At 31.3% G+C, this 23129-nt stretch overlaps 2 protein-coding genes and 1 pseudogene across 2 annotated transcripts; 1 reads left to right on the plus strand and 2 right to left on the minus strand.

Annotated features, from left to right (window-relative positions):
* The first annotated feature begins 1996 nt into the window (after positions 1-1996).
* Positions 1997-5137, plus strand: LOC128170148 (uncharacterized). Its single transcript, XM_052836098.1, has 3 exons — positions 1997-2153; positions 4149-4298; positions 4620-5137. The coding sequence occupies exons 1-3, from the start codon at positions 2102-2104 to the stop codon at positions 4823-4825; spliced, it is 408 nt and encodes a 135-aa protein (XP_052692058.1). The 5' UTR covers positions 1997-2101; the 3' UTR covers positions 4826-5137.
* A 2050-nt stretch (positions 5138-7187) lies between these two features.
* Positions 7188-9412, minus strand: LOC128170150 (ficolin-2-like). The gene is made up of 6 exons (XM_052836099.1): positions 9310-9412; positions 8722-8853; positions 8466-8608; positions 8021-8117; positions 7758-7928; positions 7188-7474 (listed from the first exon to the last, which is right to left on the minus strand). Exons 1-6 carry the CDS (start codon positions 9380-9382, stop codon positions 7227-7229), a joined length of 864 nt encoding a protein of 287 aa, XP_052692059.1. The 5' UTR covers positions 9383-9412; the 3' UTR covers positions 7188-7226.
* Positions 9413-11074: 1662 nt separating this feature from the next.
* LOC128170151 (fibroleukin-like) lies at positions 11075-13315 on the minus strand (annotated as a pseudogene).
* Between the last annotated feature and the right edge of the window lie 9814 nt (positions 13316-23129).

Genomic DNA, 23129 nt, shown 5'->3' on the forward strand with positions numbered 1-23129 from the left:
GAAGAATTTCGAAATTTAGTACTCTATAAAAATTGGCCACGATGCTCTATTTTACACCCCCCCCCCCCTTTTTTATCATAATGTATTTTTTCTGCAATGTCGCTACCTTTATATCCCGAATGAATTACCTTTACTTTATTTATTAACATGACATACATATGTATGCTTTTATTAGTTATTGGAACCACGTTAGGGGTACCCTGTTCACTCGCTCTCAATTTTAGGTTGATATATCAATTCCAGTAATTTTTCTAGCAACACCTATCCATGCATCGAAGCAAAAAGTGCCTCGTATTACTATTCGCATGTCCACTCTTTTAATTCCTTGATCTAGAGACAAAAGGCATCGCGTAGATATCTGAAATGGATGGTAACGTTCCCTAATTTTTTCAAACAGTTAGAAAATCTGTTTCAAAATATTGTGTTGTTTGGGGCTTTTCCAAATTTTTAAGCATGTAATTTTTCATAAATACATACCTTAAAAAGACGTAAATTCATGACGCGGGGTGATGTCACGTATATATATCATGCTATAAACATCAATATCTTGTAAGTCTTCAACAAAATTTAATCAAAATTTTACTTCAAATTTGAATTTTGATTAGGAAAGCTTTGATGTATTATTTTATCCAATACTGCGCCATTATGAAACGCGGTGCATAGTGTGACATTACTTTTGGAACAATCCTCGTATTATTCTCTTTTGAGAAGTGGACAGGCATAGCCTACATGTAGGATGTAGGCTATGCTTGTCCACTTCTCAAAAGAGAATACCCTCGTATTTCATCTACAGCGCGAACAAACAAGATAATCGAGCGCACGAAATAAAGCGAAAGTGATGCGAGTCGCTCGAGAAGAAATTTTTGAGCGAAAAATACGATTCAACCATTCGAGATAACAAGTGCTCTTTCTCTGCGAATTTTAAAACTACGAACCAATTTGTGAAATTTCAAAATAAATTTAGTTATTTATTGTGCTTAAATTACTTAAAGCAATATGAGCTGCATTTTCATGTCGAAATTTTTTTTTTTTTTACGAAAAATGTTATTTTCTACTTAAGTGACAAAAGAAATCATGGTTTTTAAATTTCTTTCAGCAATATTTTTGTTGGGAAAGTCGTTTAGAAGCCTTAATTGGAGCAAAATTGAATTATTGTCGTCCTGTAAAAAAATTGATCTGCTATATAAATATTCCTTAGAAGAGAAATCTTTCATCTGACAAGAAGTTTTGGTTTTTTCAAATCTTGTTTATTATAAAAGTTTAAGTTCCATCAAAATTTATCATACTAGCAGGTATTTACCGCAAAATAAAATTCTAAAAAATACAGCTCATATTGAGAAGTAAATACAGATCATTGAAAAGTAAAAGACAAATGTTTAAAATATTTTACCCATTAATTGATAGTACATGTTTGCAAAAAAAAATCTAGCCTTAGTATACTAGTACTTCCATGAATGTTCATTTAAATTTTACTACCTGACCTATTTTGTTACAGTTTTTTAACTGAACTAGACTGTGTTCAATAAAAAAAAATTGCAATTATGTATACTATTTAAAGTATATGAATGAAAAAATCGCAACGTATATGAAAATATATATTTGTAGAGTTCATATCGTCCTAGTTTTATAGAGAAAATGTTTGGTTACCTATATAGCTAAATCGACCGAGTTTAAAATATGAAGCAACTGTTTTATGAAGCTGTAAATAGCTCTGAAAAATAGTCCAACCCACCTGACTAGGTCAAAGGTCAAAAGGACAACTAAGATAAATCGACCAGAAAAAAGGATGACCATTAAGATCAAGCAATAAATACCGTAGCTCTGACAAAGAAAACCAAAAATATGTAAAAAGCCTTTTTTTCTTGATTTAATAAATTAAACCTGTGCAATATGCAGGAGCTCAATTTTGTTGTCATCTTAACAAATTGTTGACTGTGCTGTCTGACGAATCACAGTAGTCTTAGTTAACGCTGTCAGATTTGTGCCCGACCGCCTCGGTCTGAATCTACGTAGCCCCAAGGCAGAACTTTCAAACGACCTTCAGTTGTATTTCTTCGTCGGTCTCTACAGGAGGTTTTATATACACACCTTTCTTTTAAATATGGAGAAACACTTGACGATTGCCTTGCTTTTAGCAGTTTGTTTCACATCAGGTAAGACATTTATATATTTTCGCATTTTTATAATTCGTTATTTTGTCAGAGGAATGTGTATATAGGGCTAATTTTAATCAATGTTGATTAAAGGTCAAACTTAAAACACCATTTTAGACTTTCGCTCACATCTCCTACATAATTTTTTCACTTTTGAAAAAGTTTTCTTTTTTTTTTCTTAAAATGGGCATTTATGTATTGTTCTGGTTCGCTATAAGGTGGCCCATGTTATAAAAGCTGTTATGATCAATCCAACTGTATAATGCCGGATACCTAGATGATATACTCTATAAAAAATATAATATAAAAGGTAAATGTTCGGCTGTAGTATTTATGCCTCTCTTTAGGTACGTTAGGTTTCAATATAAATATCAAACCACTGCATATTTAAGTTCATATCTCCGATTTCACTCACAAAAAGGAAGTAATTGAGCAGTAATACATAGTGTTATGTTAGCTGTTTTATAGATTTCATTTATTCTTTTTGGGGCCTACTTTTTCAAATGAAATATGCACAAAATTTTACCACATACTGCATTCACCTTTTGCCATCAGACGTTGCTCACGATACATGTATTTAGTTTTAAGGATCATAGTTCTACTGAATACACACACACACACACACACACACACACACACACACACACACACACACACACACACACACACATATATATATATATATATATATATATATATATATATATATATATATATATATATATATATATATATATTTATATATATATAGTAACTAACCGTTTAGTAGTAATTGTTTTGAACCTGTATTGCACATATGAAAGATTGAAAGACACATGTTGACACGTTGTCCTTACACAAATATCTTAGGGGTCACCTTTTGAGAGAGAGAGAGAGAGAGAGAGAGAGAGAGAGAGAGAGAGAGAGAGACAGACAGACAGACAGACACAGACAGAGACGCCGGTACAAAGTTTCAAATTTTGCATTTTGAAACAATAGAAGATATGAATTATAGTTACTGACATGTCATTTGAATTACAAATGTTGCCTCCAAGCAATTAATTCGTTGGAATCGTCCTTTATATTACCCTTGGGAAAGGTAGAACATTAAGTCCTTGTAACCTTTGTCGCATTGTTTAACATTGATTAGCGGTGACATGATTTCTTTTTCTGTCTCCGGTTCCGATTAACAAGTACAAACAATAGCCAACGGTTAGGTACATTTTTTAACCAAAGTAATTTTCTCGAGGAGACAATTATAAAACACTTGCCATTGTTTCTTTCCTTTGTTCACACCAAATTTTTTATGAAATCATGAAATAAAATTTAAAGTTACATGTACTAGTGTGTGTGTGTGTGTGTGTGTGTGTGTGTGTGTGTGTGTGTGTGTGTGTGTATATATATATATATATATATATATATATATATATATATATATATATATATATATATATATATATATATATATATATAGTCGATCAAAACCAACTCATATTCAAATTTAATTTTATAATTTTGAAGAATTGTGTGCTTTTTTCAAGGTAAGTAAAAGCAACGACACTGTGGGACCTTTTTTAAAACCATTCCACAGCATTGATTGATTTTGTCTCGGGCGAAACAGACTACGAATTTCTTCAAGGTCTAAAACCCTCTGTTACAGGATTGACGAATCCAAAGCCGAATCGAAATCTCTTATAAGATAATTTAAAGTTATTTATGAGTTATATGAATACATGTATATCAAAACAAAAAAAATTACTGTTATCTTCATGAAAATCCCCAACTGGTCTTATCTTGACCCATTTTAGTGAAATTAATTTAAGTGATTTACTTCTTCAATGTAACTAGTTTTTTGACATTGTAGAATGCGAAATATAAAATTAAAATAAAACTCAAGTATTTTTTGGAAGGAATATCAAAATAATTTTTTTTTTATAATATCCTCTCCAAAGTTGAGAAACAAACCTCTTTTATAAGCGCCAGTACTGCATTTAGGTACTTGATTTTTTTTAACAGGCTATGCTTTAAACTGTATAACATGCGACTCGGCGACTGACAAAGAGTGTGGAGACCCCTTCACAGCAAATCAAGAGAAATACCTCGTCAAGTGTGAACCTGAGGAAACTTACTGCGGGAAAACAGTCAGCACTGAAGACATTCGATCCCGTAAGTATTCGGTCCACTTTGGTTTTAACGAGATCCAATTTGACGAGACACCGCTTGTAATGTATTTGTATTCACCGGATAATACATGTATTATACTCTCTTAGACTTTCTTAACTCTTTGTTAAACATCATTCTTTTTAAAAAAAATAGTTAGAGAGGCAATTTTACAATGCTTTGATTAGTTATATTGATAAGGTACAGCATCATTCGAGTCTTGATATACATTATTATTAAATGTTAAAAATCAATTGTACAGAAGTTTAATGTTTTTATTACTAGTATACGATTCTGTATTATTTTAATCCTTTTATTTATCCATAGCACCACTTGTCGTAAGAAAATGCGTAGCTGATCGAAGCAATCAGAACTACACTTGGAATCCAGAGGCCACTTGTCAGGAAATGAACCAGCTTACCGTGTGCTATTGCAAATCCAGCCGGTGTAATGGCAGTGACAAAAGCAGTCTCTGTATTTCATTGTTAACCATTGCTGTATTGTTTGCCTACATATTCAGAAAAAGTTACTAGACAATAAACAAGTAATGAAGAAAATTTTATGACGCGCTGAATTTCGGAAGACACAATGAAATTAAAGAAAAATTATATACTATACATGTATATATGTTACTATCATTCATAATGAGAACTGATATTTTTTTTTTACATATGAATGCTTCACATTTTTTACAATTAGTAATTCAATATGCAATCGACTGTTTTACACCATGCATAACTTTTCTAATTGCTCGCCATCATTTGAAACATAAATGTGAGGTTTATATATTGTAATGAATTTGCTGAATACTACCGTTATGGTAATAAAACTTTAGCTACAACATAGAGACTTTTTTTTGTTTCATTAATCGATTGCAAGTGCGATGCAAATATCACTTGCAGCAATATGTCACTTGCAAGAGGATATAATTGCAGGGCATCACTGAATTCTCTCAATTTATTGCACTGACGATATATCAATTATGACAGACTTTTTCTGTTGTTGAACAACGTGCACCATTTTTATAAAGTGGACTAATTAGGGTATGACTTAGATTAGCTAGGACTCTATCAAAGTTAAGGTGCATCTCTCAGATGAAAATATCGATAAAATTATTGTGATGCACTTTTGAACATGAAAATATGTGTTTATTAAAAAGTAGCATGATTAATTTATTTTGCTCACTTTCTTAATGCATTTAATATAATATAAGGGCTTTATTTTGTATAAACCAAAACGATATTTCGAATATTTAGATAGGAATAAGGTGCAAGCTTTTTAAATAACAAGGGAGTTAAGCTATCACGATTCAGAAATGTTATTGAGTAAATTTCTTTCATTAAAGTGAAATCATTAGGCCGAAAAATATTGTACGTATAAGTCATATGTGAAGCACTTGGAATATGCCTAATTTATTGGCGATAGTTTAGAGGGGCATGGTCACAATTTTGGTCAAAAATTATTTTTCCGTTTTTAATGTTTACAATGCTTTAGTAAGTCATTTGTAATGGTTGACCAAAATTTGAGTGTCAGTCGTGGTGTTAAAAGTGAGATGATAATTCTTTGCTATGTAAACAAAGCTTTTGTTTACATTTTGAATACTGAAATGTAAATTCCAGTTTTAGACCAAAAATAATGTGTTTAACGTTAGGAAATTTTTATTTATGCTTAAAATGAATAAGAAGATATACAAATAAGTTTGAAAAAGATTTTTACTGGTATGTTGAACCCATGTAAACAAAAACAGGACACGAGCCTTGTTTACATGACAAAGAGTTGCGAGCCCTTGCTTATATCTCTACGACTGACTCTCAAGATTCATTTGATCTTTAGAATTGCATTCATAAAGCATTGTAAAAATTAAACACAGAAAAATAAAATTTGACCAAAATCGTCACATGCCCCTTTAAATGCTTTATGATTTTCTATCCCAGTATTCTGATAATATACTGTTGTGTAAAATACACTATATTTTTGCAACAATGAAACATAAATGAAAGTAATTTTCTTTTTTGATAAACTCTTAAAAGTTTGATAAAATGATAATGACCTTAATGTTTAATTACATATTGTATGCAATAGTTAGACTACCTATTATGTGCATGTTTCTTGTACATGGCAATTTTTAATGAAACTAATACGAGATTAATAAACTGCACATATCCGATAAACATTAACTCTGAAAAACTTTTTTATTTCAAAGATCATGGGATCGAATAGTCCGAAATACCAAATGCTTTCCTGGCCTTTTCCAACGATTTTGGTATTTTACCTGCCAGAAAAACGACGTTTTTCTGGCATTGAAAATATCAAAATCGTTAAACAAGCCAAGATAATGTCAGCTATTTCGGATAAGGGATTGAAATAGGATCTCGTACATGCATTCTCATACGACAGTGTACCATGCTAGTGAGTGTCCAATTTACAGCAAAAGGCCTTATTCAAAGAAACAGCACTAACAAAATATCAATTTAGTCAATGGTTTACTCCATGCATTTCTTATTTTATGAAAAATTGTGCACATATGAACGTTTTAAGTCAACTTATCAGACAACTGAATATAATTCTTATCTTAATGAATACATGTCCGTTTTTAGGACTTCTATTATTTTTTTAATCTATATGAAGATTTTAAAAGTTTTTTTTTTATTCTGATGAATATAGGCCTGTTTGTACTTTGATAACCACAAGTTTGCCGTTCTATACATATAACTTTAAAACGTTGAAAAAATTCGATAATCATTTTTCTCTTTCAAATTTCAAATGTTATGTTCGGAGGAAATGCAAACGTTAATCAAATCATATGTAATAAGTAATAGTTGGGTAAGTATTAAATTACATGTATTTACTAAGCCCTATCAAAACATGACAAACAATAAAATATGAAATCACTGCTTGGTTTAATTCTTTATTAATTTGACGCAACAAGTCTATTTACAATTGCCTTATCATCATTTTCGCTGACTTCAGAGACCTCCAAGTGTTTCCCCAATGGTACCAACATAATTCCTTTGCATCGACACGTGAGTTTTTTCGATACTCTCCATTCAAATTGGTATAGAAACATGTGGAACTGAACCACCCTGCTGAATTGAAGGTTGCTGCACAATTTTCCTTATAGTGATCATGATCCTTATCTTTGGTACTAAAATATGTGTTGTTGGAATTCTGCATACTATCTCCTTAAGTAAAAAAAATACAGTGCACACGTTGTAATTTACACCAAATTCAGCATAACCGACTATTTTAAAATTTCTTTCTGATTGCTTATAAGAAACAACAAATGTAAATATACCCAATCTAATTAAAATTAGACTTGTAATTCCGCTCCTCTACGATACGCTATATCGAAAACCGGGGAGCGGATGGAAGTTCTAATTTTAATTAGATTGTAAATATACCCAGCAAGAACTCTTATTTTAATTTTATGGTATATGCGTAACAACGATTTCACATTCAACATACCCAGTCCCTTGGTTCCGTTAAAACTCCCAAGGGTCAGCTTGTATTTGTTAGCCTCGTTATCCACAAAAAATGATGAATATAATGCGTGAGCTTTTTCTCTCGAAAATTTCATCAAGTCAATTCTTAGAATTTGTTTCTTATCTTTTGTCAATTCATGAATGGCGTCATTTCCTGTAACAAAAAAAAACACTTATAATCATTACACCGTATGTAATTCATTTATACCTGTAATATAAGAGAACGGTACATCAAGTGGTACCTACCCAACCAATACTCGTGTTCAGCGTGACCAAACCCATTTTTGTAATCTTTCCAGTTTCTGAAGAAGTTTGTTTTACCGTCTATTCTCCTTTGTATTACCTATTATTACAACAATTATTAAGTGAAATATAGTTAACTTTGGGATGTGATGAAATAATTGTGAAGTGGTTTTTTTTTAATCTAATCAAATTAGTGGGAACGTTTACAATTTTAAATGATGTCTAGATTTCCGCATAAATTTTGGCAATAGGTTATCTAAACAATATTTAACAAAACTGTTGTGTTATTTTTATTTTAAAGTTTATTTCCGCTAAATATCTATGCACAAAACATTTATTGTTACAGTTAGAAAAAGTATCAGTTAATTATTTTGCAAGAAAACAGTAGGTAAATGAGTATTTATACCAGAATCATTGGGTTTGGATTAGTTATATACTGACTACTCACCGTCCACCCCCCTCCATCAGTGGTCATGTCACAGAACGCTGTCTTTTTTGTCGTCGGGGTTGGGTAAATTGTGTACACCCCGTCTCTAATCGACGGTCTGTGTTTCTTTATGTCAGCACAGTCCTTGTATCTGCTACGGACCCCTTAAACGTTTCAACAAAATGAAAATTAAAAAGAAAACTGTTGAATTGATATCAAATTTTTCCCTTTTTTTTTTTTTTTTTTTTTTTTTTTTTTTAATTGAAAATGTATGTACGTGATTTAAGGAAGACTTGTCCCTTCTTTAGTTTAAAGCTTGACTGGATATCTAGAGTCATTGGACCGTGAATGGACAGAGCTGTGTCCTGGTGGTCCCAGTTAGATTTCTCCAACATGGACTTCATCTCATCTGAAAATGTAGCATGGTTATTTTTTTTTTAAGTATTTTATCCAAAAATATACAAATAAGTACATAGGTGAATATGGATTGAACAACAGGCAAACATAGTCTATATTAGTTCTCTCCATTATCATCATAATATAATTATTAGGGACTAACTTAATGTCGCAAAGGTCATTCATATTGAATAGTAGAGAAAATAATAGAATGTATAGAAGAAAAATAATATCAAAATGATATATCCAGTTTTATGGTTGGCCATTAATCTGTCCGTTATTTAAATTAACTGAATAGCAAAATCATTTTTTATGATATTGTTGTCACAGAGTTGATAATCATTAAATAAAATATCAACCCTCAATAAGCTAGGGGTAAACTTTAATTATTTAGACACTTTTGCAAATTTAAGATCAGTATTAAGTAAATAGAAATTGTCAACTGAAGACTTTCTACATGTTGAATTACCTGAGAGGTGAAGTTTGATTCCCTTGGCATCAACACCCAACATGAGCATCGTGATAACAACAAGTGTCCACATTGTGAATTGTTGTCGACCTAGAACAATCAACAGTCTGCCATATATACTGTTGTGTATTGATGTATTTTTAAAGTATGTAATTATAATGAAATGGAACACTAGTTCATTTGAAAATGATATCAAATTATTGACTGATTTTTAAAAAGTAATATCCTTATTCTTATTTACATGATATAAATTAAATAAAACATGAAAAATAACTGTCCGCTTAATTATTGGATTTTTTATTTATTTTTTGCATGTTTTTTCTTTATTTAAAGGTGGAGAAAGTAAAGCTATTTAAAATATGTGGTGGCTTCTAAATAATTATTTGCGATCGACAGATACTTACTTTAATTGGTGTCCTTCAAATAAAACATTAATCACCAACGGGGTTCTGTACATTTGAATCGTTTAATAATCTACCATCGTTAAAGATAATATATTATATGGTAAGCTAAGGTTTGTCGAATAATTGTATTGTTCAATTAGAAATCTTCAATCATGTATACAGGGTAGGAAACTTTCTTGTAATTTTAATTGAAATTAACTCGCACAAACTAGATCTCTTTGCTTTATGTTTTCAACGTAAAAAGTTTTCAATCGAACGACTGGACAACAAACGCATTCGTGCTGCCAACGTACGTCAGTTAAAATGGTAAGAAATACACAATGTTATCTCTATTATAATAATGAAAATCTGTTATTTGTCTCCTCCAGAAAAGGGGAAGGGAAATATTGGACTCATTATCATGCAGTTACATCATAAATCCCGAACCACTAAAAAATAATTTTCTAAGAGGTAATTCTTCTACTACACACACGTAGAAAGATCCATTCTTTAGTGACAACCAAGTCTTCTACAACAACCCAGGGTTAATCTTTTCATAATAACACAGGACGTGAAGTAAAACGTTAACCCTATTTTGGTAAAAATATCTTTTCGATGGACTACAATTTAAAAATCGCCCCGATTTAGCAATATTCCTTATACAGAACGTATTTTACGTATTCTTAATATTCAACTTTGCCTCTAAAAATATATTTTTTAACGCGTCCTAGGCCTCTTTTTTTTTTTTTTAGTAAATCACAATTTTGAACAAAACTTGCACTCAGATATGTGTGTTTAATACCAATTCATTATAATTATTGGATAAGGTGTTTGTACAAAATTACATGTTACTATGAAAGTCACATGAAAATAGGAAAACCAGAGTGTTGTAAACTGATTTTAATAAAACATTTTATAGAGAAGTTTAATTCAAACACTCACATACATGTATTAGTTTTTGAGTATTTTTAAAATGATCTTTATTCTATATTCATTTTCATTTACGTTGTATGTGACAATAACATTATTTTGTTTAAAAAAGACATAAAGTTTTAAATACTTGACAATCGCTCAACCAAAGGCTCCGAATATTCCACTAGGAGATTTCAATATTAACGAAAACTCATTTTCTCTTGAATGTGATCAATATTTTAAAAAATTTAATACGAGATTAATACATTTCTATATATACTAGTAGTGAGTAAATTAAGAAATCAATTCTTTGTTGTAGAAAGTAAATTATATTATTTCGATTTTAACATGACATATTTTTTTATCAATTAAAAAAGAGTTGGTTGTATTGTCATTAAATGAAATACATTTCATTCTGATTCGTATCGAAACAAGACAAACAATAAAACACTATTATATCATTGCTTGGTTTTATTCTTTATCAATTTTACTCGACGAGTCTGTTTACATTGGCCGTATCATAATTTTCGCAGACTTCAGCGACCTCCACGTGTTTCCCCAATGGTACCAAGTTAATTCTCTGCCATTGTTCTGGGAGTCTTTTCGGTACTCCCCATTCAAATTGGTATTGAAACACCCAGCATTGAACCACCCTGCTGTTTTGTTGATTTCTGCACAGTTTCTTTTGTCGTTGTCATTATCTTTATCCTTAGTATTAAAGTACGCGTTGTTAGAATGTCTTAGACTATCGCCTGAATTTGAAAGAAAAAATACATGTATTATATGCATCAGGTTGGAGTAAAAAATAAGGAATTTAGAAAGTTTTAAGTATGCCTGAATATTAAATGTCTTCTTAACAATGAACACATAGACCGAATAAAGATTATTTAGACAAATTTTAAACACTGACGTTTCTCTATTTCATGTACTAAACTCAACAATACCAGTATTTATTCTTTATTTACAGATTACGATAATTAGCATGATAGGTCTTATTTTATTATCATGGATTAAGTATGCACCGTACATGTTGTAATAACTAATTCTTTCTAAACATACCTAAACCTTTTGTTCCATTGAAACTCCCAAGCGTCATTTTATACTTGTTAGCCTCGTTATCCACAAAAAATTGCGAATAAACTGCATGAGCCCTCTCTCCAGAAAATTTCATCAAATCAATTCTAAGAATTTGTTTCTCATCTTTTGTCAATTCATGAATGGCGTCATTTCCTGAGACAACAAAACATTTATAATAATTACACAGTACTATTCATTTATAATGCATGTATATGAGAACGGTACATAAAGTTGTACCTACCCAACCAATACTCGTGTTCAGCGTGACCAAACCCTTTTTTGTAATCTTTCCACTTTCTGAAGAAGTTTGTTTCCCCGTCAATTCTCCTTTGTATAACCTACCAGTACAACGATTTTAATGAAATACAGTCAACATCGAGATGTGTTGGAATTATTTGTGTATTGGTGGGGTTTTTTTTAATTTAAAAATCGTTACTTTTGCAATTTTGTACGAATTCTAGATTAGTTATTAAAACAATATTTCACAAAAATACCATTTTATTTTATTTTAAATAAGTTTTATTTTATAGTTTATTTCTGCAAAATTATCGTGCAGAAACAAAACATTAATTTTACAGTAGAAAAAGTATCATTTAAGAATAAACGAGTCCAAAATAATTGGCTCTGATTCATCTAATTTTGTCCCAAATTTTACTGACTACTCACCGTCCACCCCCCTCCATCAGTGGTCATGTCACAGAAAACTGTCTTGTTTGTTCCTTGGGTTGGGTAAATTGTGTACACTCCATCTCTACTCAACGGTCTGTGTTTATTTATGTCAGCACAGTCATTGTATCTGCTATGGACCCCTTAAACGTTTCAACAAAATGAAAATTAAAAAGAAAACTGTTGAATTGTTATCCAATTTGTCCTTCTTTTTTCTTTTTTTTGAAAATGTATGTACGTGATTTAAGGAAGACTTGTCCTTCCTTCAATTTAAAGCTGGATTGGATATCCAGAGTCATTGGACCGTGAATGGACAATGCTGTGTCCTTGTGGTCCCAGTTAGATTTCTCCAACATGGACTTCATCTCATCTGAAAATGCAGCATGGTTATTTTTTTTTAAAGTATTTTATCCAAAAATATACAAATAAGTACATAGGTGAATATGGATTGAACAACAGGCAAACATAGTCTATATTAGTTCTCCCCATTATCATCATAACATAATTATAAGGGACTTACTGAATGTCGCAAAGGTCATTCATATGGAATAGTAGAGAAAATAATAGAATGAATAGAAGAAAAATAATATCAAAATGGTATATCCAGTTTTATGGTTGGCCATTAATCTGTCCGTTATTTAAATTAACTGAATAGCAAAATCAATTTTTTATGATGAGCTTTTATAAAACAGATATTGTAGTCACAGAGTTTATAATCATTACATAAAATATCAACCCTCAATAAGCTAGGGGTAAACTTCAATTATTAAGACACTTTTGCAAATTTGAGATCAGTATTAAGTAAATAAAATTGTCAACTGAAGACAATCTACAGGTTTAATTACCTGAGAGGTGAAGTTTGATTCCCTTGGCATCAACACCCAACATGAGCATCGTGATAACAACAAGTGGCCACATTGTGAATTGTTGTCGACCAAATACAACCGACAGTCTACTTTTTATACTGTTGTGTATTGATGTATTCTTAAAGTATGTAATTATAATGAAATGAAATATCTGGTGCATTTGAAAATGATACCAAATCTATCAATGTAATTTAATAATGCATTCATTTCATCCATAGTTAGATTTTCTTCTTTTTTCATTTTTAAAAAAGATAACCCTCCAAATTAGATCAATATTTTGTATAAGATAAATCAGTTGCAAAATATTAATACATGTATTTAATTTTCAATTCTTGAAACTGGTATAATGAATTACTATATTACAGGAACAGTCTATTTGAGTTTTTATTTTTTTATTTTTTCTCTTATCGTTAACAAAAGTATGCATATACCATTTGCCCGGAATAAATGACTGGTACTTTCTTAGAAATTTTAAGTCAAGTGGGTTAGATAAGCATACTAATAGCTGATAATCTCTCATTATCTTTCTCTGTTTTTGATAGATCCCACGAAAGACGCGTTAAAACAAATAACAGCACTAAGCAGATTTTCTGCAGATGATATCATTTTGTTGTAGAAAGACTAATTTAGATTCTAACATGACACATTGAAATTCTCGCATTCAAAAAGAATTGGCTGATTAGCATTAAAAATGAAATACACTTTATAAGTTGAATATCTTTTAATACAATATTGAAAAATAAATACCTGTCCTATTGCAGACGGTTGACTCCTTTTCAAAACTCCGTCAAGAGGAAAAAGTGTAGATCATAAAAGAAGATTTTGATGGCGTTATCTATGAATTAATTATAATCCGTGTTATTTTCTGACCACACTTTTGGTGAAAAAAAAATGAATATTGAAGCGATGTTTAGTAAATGAACAGTATTAAATGGAGAGAAAGAATAAAAAGGAAAACATATAACAGCGTTTCAGCCAAGTTAGGAACCGTCAGAAGGTCGATTGAGAAAACAAACGTCACTTCCGTTCTTAAATCTGTTGTTTTGGATGGTGACAAAAGTTTATAAGTTTGATTGTTGTCATAGAATTTCAAATTTTGTTAAAAAAAAAAGTTTAATGAATTCCTTAAGAAATAACTTAATTTTTTAAAACAAAACAGCCCTTGCATTGAAATTTAGTTAAGTACAACTACAAGTTTAGGTTCATTATTACTTTATCTTGAGCAGCTTCAACAAACTGTTAAGCTTGAGAAACAACATTTAGGAAACAACAGCAGACTGAAACGAAATAGAATTCTTGTTCGTTGGCTTTCTGAATGATTAGTTTCTATTTGCGTACTATCAAAGTTGCTCTAGCCCTCTGCACCTAACCAGTAAAGACTCTAACCTCGCCTAGAAAGGTTTGTTTAATATTTTGTCCAGTGTAGAAAGACTCGAAATCTCCACATGAGTGGAATGAGAATAATGAATATTCATGAAACAAGAAAAGTTAAATGAGTTGGCCTATAACCAGTAAGCAAGCCTAGCCGGTGGCTTCCAATAATGTGTTTATGCTTGGTTGTTTGACAAAATAAAGCATTTAAAAATCATCATTACTTCAATAATCAAGACAATAACTGCCGAAAATCGTAAGGTTTTGAAAACCACATCAGGTTTAAAAGTTTTGATTTCGTTTGAAGTACCTTAGCTGGTATTTTATTTTTGTTAAAAATACTGTCCCTTACTTAAACATGTTCACTGTTACAAGAAGTGCAATTTTTTCGCTTAAAATTGATAAAAACTTTCTTTTTTACAGGATAAAATTTTTTTTGGAAACTATGGGTTAATGATTTTCATGATTCCCATTTTGTTTTTCAAAGTGCGTTATAATATCGACGATATTAATCCACTTTGGAAAAAATTTTTTTTTTTCAAAGTGCGTTGATTTTGGTCTAAAATTAACGTAGTCTGAAAATGTTTTTCAAAGAGCGTAGTTTTTTCAAAGTGCATTGCCACATACGTCCATATAAGAAAGTTAAAGAAACCCAGCAATGATTCCATTCCAATGATTCCTACTTAACCGAGATTCGTAGGACACCTTTACGCAATCTTATAGAAACAATTTATTGTTCACACCTCCCCCCCCCCCTTATCTTTTTATCTTAATAAAAAGTAATAATTTGAAAATTTTCACCTCTTATTATGAAGCTTGTGACAATTTCATTAATTTTATTTTTTAAACATTATTTCTAATAAATTTGATCTTTTTGTGTAACATTTTTCTGACAAGAAGACATGTCCTGCATGCTAGTTTTCATTATAGAGTACTGATTTCCAAATTCCTACACATAACAATCAATTGAGGGAAAGCTAAATGTGTGAAAAATCAAAAATCTACTTTTTAAAACAAATTCACTTCTCCTTTAGCAGCAAATTTGATGAGTTTCTGAGAAAAAGCAAACCAAATATTACCAAATTTATTTTAGGTTTAAGGTGGAAGGCTACATCGTCAAAACATGTCTGACTTCCGTTCGAAACGCCATTGTGTTCCGGATTGATAACATTATGTCGTGGTACAAAATAGCTATACACCGTTTAATTGAACTCTTCTAACTAAGGAGGTGAGATGGGAATGAAATCACCAAAACGCTTAGAAAATATGTCAATTTTCTTCCTTTTTAAAGCTTTTAACTAACATTGATTATCAGCTGTTTTGTACGGAAAACGTGGAATCTAAATGATATACAGTTTATCTTACTGCACTTGGCAGTATACCTGGTACATAATAGGTTTTATCAAACACTCCTATGTCCACTCATGTAAAAAAAAATTGCTTTGATTTAAGAAAAGAAAAGCTTATCAACATTTAAATTTCACATTTTAAGTATACATGTACCTTGTGGTTCAAAAACTGAATTTGATACTTGTAGTTTTTAATTTCAGAGTGACATGTACATTATCACTCAGAGAATTTATGAACCTTTTAAAATATTTAAAAAGTTCAGAAAAAAGGACTTCATGTTTTTTGTATAAATCAAACACTTTTATTGATTTCAGTATCACCCTGACTTGGTGGGTGCTTATTATGGGAGGGGCATTGTATATCAAAGAATGGGTATTCAGGTAATACTTAAGATTTCTCTGAAATTCTTTCATTTAATCATTACTAAACAAATTCCAATATACTTTGCAAGTAAATGTATGATTATGCCTATAAACTGAAACATTTAATATTTTTGTTTTATAAACAAGGAAATTGCGAATGCAGCAAAGAGTGTTCGTGAATTCACTGAGGCCATAATGAAAGATGAAAACCACCATGAGATTTATGAAAGGAGAGCAGAGGTCTGTCTTTTGAATTATTCAGATACTCACTGAGTGGAAAGTAAAGCTGATATTTTTGATAGATAAGGAAGAAAGTACAGTTGAACTTCGATATCTCAAACACTGATATCTCGAATACAATGGATATGTCGAAGTGAATTTGGAAGTCCCAAACACTTATTTTTTAAGTACTTTACCCTCAATATCTCGAATACTTGGATATCTCAAAGTTTTTTAAACAGTCCCATCTAGTTCGAGATAACAAAGTTTGACTGTATTGTTAAATCTCATTTGATAATTTAGCATGTATTTTTTTTGTATTTTTTTCAGTCATACATAGCTCTTCAATATTTCAATGATGCTCTGAAAGATCTTAATATTGCTGCAAAGTCCAGTTCATCCAAACGCTTGTTTTTTATTCGAGGCATAGTGCACCTTTTATTGGAAGTAAGAACTATTTATAGTGCTTATGAGAATTTTAAAAACTTGCATGTACATCCATTTTTTTATTCATGTACACTCTACTTGTTCCTTATTCCTTAGTTACCAAATGCATTTGGGGTTTTTTTAAATTACCGTTTCGATTCCGTAAAAAAACATTCTCTGAGGTATAGTAAGCAAGTTTAGCATTTGTAACAGTATTTATTGCAAAACCTGAAGAGTTTATTTACATTGGTATGATTTTGATAGAACTTCGTGGAGGCAGAGGAAGATTTCAGGAGGAATCTGGACACAGACAATTCCTTGTATGTGGGCTCTTACTTTCATCTGGGATTGGCTCTGTATTATCAGGGGAAAGTCAGGGTAAGCCAAGCATTCTAAACTAGAAAAAATAAAAATGCATTATTCAAATATTATTAAGTTCACTCATGTGGATCCATCAACTGGTAAAAGAGAAGAAGAAAGAATTTAGAATGTATTACTTGGTCATGTACGTACTGGTATTTCTAATGGGTCATGACTAAATGTATTTCATTTGGATATTTTTTGTTTTTACAGAATGCAATTGAAGTCTTTAAAGACGTTTTGAAATTAAAACCTGACCACGTAGAAGCCTCAACAAGTTTAGGGCAAGCTTTCAGGTATATATAATTTTTTAAGGTGGAAGGCTACATCGTCAAAACATGTCTGACTTCCGTTCGAAACGCCATTGTGTTCCGGATTGATAACATTATGTCGTGGTACAAAATAGCTATACACCGTTTAATTGAACTCTTCTAACTAAGGAGGTGAGATGGGAATGAAATCACCAAAACGCTTAGAAAATATGTCAATTTTCTTCCTGTTTAAAGCTTTTAACTAACATTGATTATCAGCTGTTTTGTACGGAAAACGTGGAATCTAAATGATATACAGTTTCCCTGCTCTGCTGCTATTGGCAACACATTTTTGTCATGTCATCTGCAACAGACGATCATACATATGTGGCGGATTATCGATATAGGTAAGCAGATGTCAAATTTTCATTTAAACTATATATGTACGATGAATATAAAACGAAAGTACCGTAGTACGATCTCTTGAATTGATCCTAACTTCCCAAATTAAAAAAAACATTTGCAGTAAAAGACTTTCACTGAAACTTTGACATTAAACTAATGTATTTTGATTAAAATAGATACAACTAGGTAGCAATAGCAGTGAAAGCCCGGATTTGCAAGCCAAATGAGGGAAAGACAGAATTCTGAAAAGGAGCATGTTTTTCATTTCCATACATGCATGTGTATCACTATGGACATCTAATGTATGTATTAATATGCGTATGGTTGTTGTTTATAATTGCTATTGTATATAAAAAAAGTAAAAGGCAATTTATAATATAATAAACTACTAATATTTTGTTCTGAAGAGTTAAATATATATATATAAAAGCATTCATCAATAATATGATTTTTCAGCTTCAAACATTATCATAAGCACTACTTATCTAATATCTACATATTTAGCATAAACTTGTTCCCTTTTTTAATTTTTCTTCGTGATTTTTATTAATTAAAAAATTGATCCCAAGATATTTGAGACCATGTAAAATAAAGAAAGACAACTCTTAAACAGGATCTTTCATACCAAGATTTTTGCAATAATTAAGTATTTCCTTTAATTTTTCAATTTCATTCAATTTCTTTTCTTCATCCCATTCACATACGAATATTGTTTATATTTTCAGGTTTTTGTGGGATTTTGTCCAGCAGTTTGCCTTTAAAGAATTTTTTTATATTTTAGTTTCATTTTTATGTGGATTCCAATAAAAATCATACAAACTTCATTCATGATTTTTTTGTTTTTCATTTCTAAACTTAATAACATTTCACTTTCATAAGAATTTTAAAACAGGAATGTTTAAAAATTTGATAAATAAGGGGTTATCTGGAACCAGACTGATATTTTAAAAATTCTCTAGAAAATAGTGTATTGTATTTTGAGGTATATTATTGTTGAATACTGTGCCTAGTATTGGTAACAAATGCATGCAACAAAAATCTCCTACACTTATTTGGTGTAGAGATCCACCTTAAGAAAATATGGACATTTAAGTGAAATCAATATTTCCTATCTTCTCTCTTTTACGCTGATCTATATTGATCCGTTTAAACATCTTTTCCTTTCGAAGAATGATATATCTAAGCATTGAATCATTATTTTTTGAAAGATGTGGTCTCATAACTGCAACGGTGTGTGCATACAAATTGAATAACGCGCGCTAGCCCGTTATGAAAATTTGTTTGCACACACCGTTGCAGTTATGAGAACACATCTTTCAAAAAATAATGATTTAATGCTTATATTTACGTTTTTTAAAACATTTTTTCCCTTTCTGCAAATATATTTATTTTAAAAAATCTCTGCCTTATTCAAGGAGTAATGTGCAATTAACGGAAGAGCCATTGGAACAGTAGAATTATGCTGACAAATATAGTCCACAGCGTTTTAAATCATTGTAACACAATTTTACTTTTCATTCTGTAATCTGATGAATTTGACTTTTGGTATACTAAATTGGTATACTAAAACAATAATCAACTGAAGTCATTTAACTTTTAGAAAATATTCACAACAACGAAATATTAATCAGCGTAAGTATAATATCAGGTCGTAATCCGGTTTGAAGTCGCGAGGAGAGTCAGTCATGTTCATTGAGAAATACTGAATGTATTCATACGCACCAGATTTGGTGATTGGGTCTTCTGTGTTATGCGTAAATATCACTCAAATCAATCAATGCAATTTAATAGAGGAGAAGAAAGTGAATGTAAATAATGTTATTCAGTCACCGTTAACAAAAAGCAGTTTTAACAACTACACACTTCAGCTTGGGTGTATCATGATAAGAGCATAACACTCTTAGAAAATAAATTACGTTCTTTATATAATGTCCCAAGATGTCCTCGATCATTCTTCGATACTTATAAATACATCTGGTTTCAAAGATGTACATTCAACAATATGAATAAAAAAATCCAAAGTTTCCCATTTGAAACGCCCCTCCATCGGGTCTACGGAGATTTTGCATTGCAGCAGCCATGAAACTACCCGGCTGATAACGTTGAAAAGCTGTGCGAGGTGTACCGAGTACTTCATAATCGAGTAAAGATGAAGAGTTTATATCTCCCATTATAAATTTCCGTAAATGATTTTTTTTCGTTCTTGTTTATCTATCTAAATCAAGGTCAATATAGACATCACTTCAATACAGAAATCTTGGAATATTTCCCCTGTATCAATTTCAAATGTAGTTCTGTAATGTATGTGTATTTTTGTTACAAATCGTCAAAAAATGACGAAAACGGAACCTGGAACAGCCTTTACATACATCTATGAATTGGTAATTTGTTTGTGCCAATTCTCGCACACAAAACTCAACAACATATTTATTGGTAATTTGTTACATTTTAAAAGACATCTATGAGACAAAAATGTAAAAACACAACCGAGCTAGACCTTGGAAAAGATTGAAAATAGATCCTTTTTAAATGCTGATATTTTACTTGTTTTTCTATATCCTTCATGTATAAATGTATAAAAATGAAAACAAAGTGAAAAATTGCTAAATTCGCACTCTATTTTGATGTAGACCTCATTATATTAAAAGGGAACCCTTAATTTAATGTGGAAAAATAATGACTTCACTTCATATATATCACAGTACATGTAATTATAACAGTCAATTTTATACAGTATATAAATATCTTTTTATAGGTTTACAGAAGCAGAGCGTATAATGGTATAAAAAAAATATGATGCGATATAAAAAAATTTTATTTACGTACAGGCATGGAAGACACAATGATTTTACATATGAAGGTGGCTCGACACATAAATATATTAATTATTTGATGGTCAGCAAAGGATGCTCACTCCTCCATGGCACCTGATCCTACCTCTATCTTTTTAGAGGTCCGTGTTGCTCTGCTTTGAATTTTTATTTCGTTTTACGTATTTTTGAGATGGTTGACAGTTTGTTATTGTCATTTTTTTTTCATTGATAAAAATTTCTATTAATTATGATTCCACAAATAGGATACCAATATCGGCTTTCAATTATTTTGTATGATTTTTAGTCGGGCTTTGCTGAAAGCAGAGCCCTGGCTGTAGGCAAGCAAATCGCCAATGATACTATAAATACATGTAGCGCAATTTCAAAAGTAAACAAAAACCGAGCAGCGTCAAAGTAAAAGCGGCCGCTATACCAAATAGTTACACAGAGAGCCATCTTTTGTCCAATCTATTGGTTTTTTATTTGTTTGCGAATAAATTTAGTGTTGAATTTTTTCCTTTCTCATTAATTACGTGTTTTTTAAACAAGACGATGCGTTTTGGGCTCATATACAATGTGCATGAATTTCCATGAATTACTTTTCAAAGCATTGGTGTTTGGCTGCACATAGAAGTAATGAGGGGAAGGGGGTTGATTTTATAACGCTTGTTTCAAATTTCAACGCAACTGTTGATTTTTTTCTATTAGACAGACATATTTTTATTTAAAGCCGCTAACAAAACAATTCACTCGCTCTCTGGCGCATTAATTTTTTTAAAACTAACCGGAAAACTTGTTTTGGCTGTAAACACGACATTTTGGAGCAAAACATTGTTTTGCAATTGATGCACCATGCCAAAGACTGCCAAATTAACCTTTAGATTTTTCTTTTGTTAAAAAATTACTTGAAAATGAAAATTAAGAATTGCATAATTATACTCTTTTAGTCTGTGGATAAAATCTACTAAATAATCGTTACTCGACAGTCGCTTTTAACCGATTGACTAAAGCCACGAAAAAGTCATTGGGAGCGAAAGGATGACTGCACTTAGCACCGGGTATAAGGCCCTTTTCAGTCGCTTCTGTTGCGTTTATTTCTTAACCTAATACCACTTTTGTTAAATTTTTTAAAGAGGCTAGTCAATTTCCAACATCAATTAAGATTTTAGACTGTGATGCAATAAGCTCATTCTATGTTTTTCTCCTTACAACTTTCGAAAAAAGGAGAATTTTCGCTTATCTGCCTTTGATTAAACATAAGATTTATATAATTGATATGCATGAGAGGTGGAGCTGACATCATTAGAATGGTACTAAAATTAAACTAGCATGAATGACAATGCCATGTACAAAATTTATGTGATCACTCTTTCACCATAACCCTATCTATTCTATGTGGTACAAATATACTATTTACTATCGTTTCAACAATTAGCCCACGCCCATGTTAGTACAGAAGACTATAAATCAATGCTTCTCAACTTAACATGTTCGAAAAAATTGTCCTAAATAGCAAATAACATGCTACCTTACACGTAATAGAATTTTGTATTCAAAAAGTTACCTGAGGTGAGAAATCACGTGGTGAATTATGATATTCAAAATGCATCAGCCCTTGGTTACAACAGGGAAAGCGAAAGTAAGAAGAAGCAGTTTTTTTCTCATTTAAACCATCAGTGCATGTTTGTCTATTAATCTCATTTGACATAACTTTGATAGTGCAAATATACACTACTGTTAAACGGAGATCAATAGACAAACATGCGCTGACTATGCATGAAGTCAGTATTAAAGTCGGCGTCCTCATTATCGTATGGAGATTGAAGAAATCGTGATTACCCACACCTAAGAAAACAAATTCGTACTTGGTAACAACATACTTTTATTTAACGCAATTACGTAGAGTTGCAGTTTAGATGTTGACCATATCTGCAATTGAAAGAAAAAACCTCCTTTTAAAAGTTTATTTTTCTCGCAAATATCGCATGTTCTTAAGTGCAGTCAACCTTTCCTCTGCGTCCGTCATGCGGCCTGGTTCTAAACGAACGTTTTCTTGCAGTACGGCCCACAGCAAAACGAAGCTTAGCAGTATCTTCAGTACTATCGGTCGAGATACTCATGCACTGTGTCCAAGCCATGAAGGTAGGCAATTTTTAGAATTTTATTTTTCTGTTGTAGAGAGGCCTTTTCCTCGGTAATAACAAGCGCCGCCTTACTACAATCACCTTTTTTAACAGTCCCTCAATTTCAGAAACTTTGAAATCCTTTCTTGATTGAAACCAAATTGAATTTTGTGCCCTTTTGTTTGAATTCAAATGCTGGTCCGCACTCTGTCACGTGCACTGTACTGTTCGCTGTA

This window comes from Crassostrea angulata, unplaced genomic scaffold (assembly GCF_025612915.1).
Source record: "Crassostrea angulata isolate pt1a10 unplaced genomic scaffold, ASM2561291v2 HiC_scaffold_348, whole genome shotgun sequence".
In the NCBI taxonomy this organism is placed as follows: domain Eukaryota; kingdom Metazoa; phylum Mollusca; class Bivalvia; order Ostreida; family Ostreidae; genus Magallana; species Magallana angulata.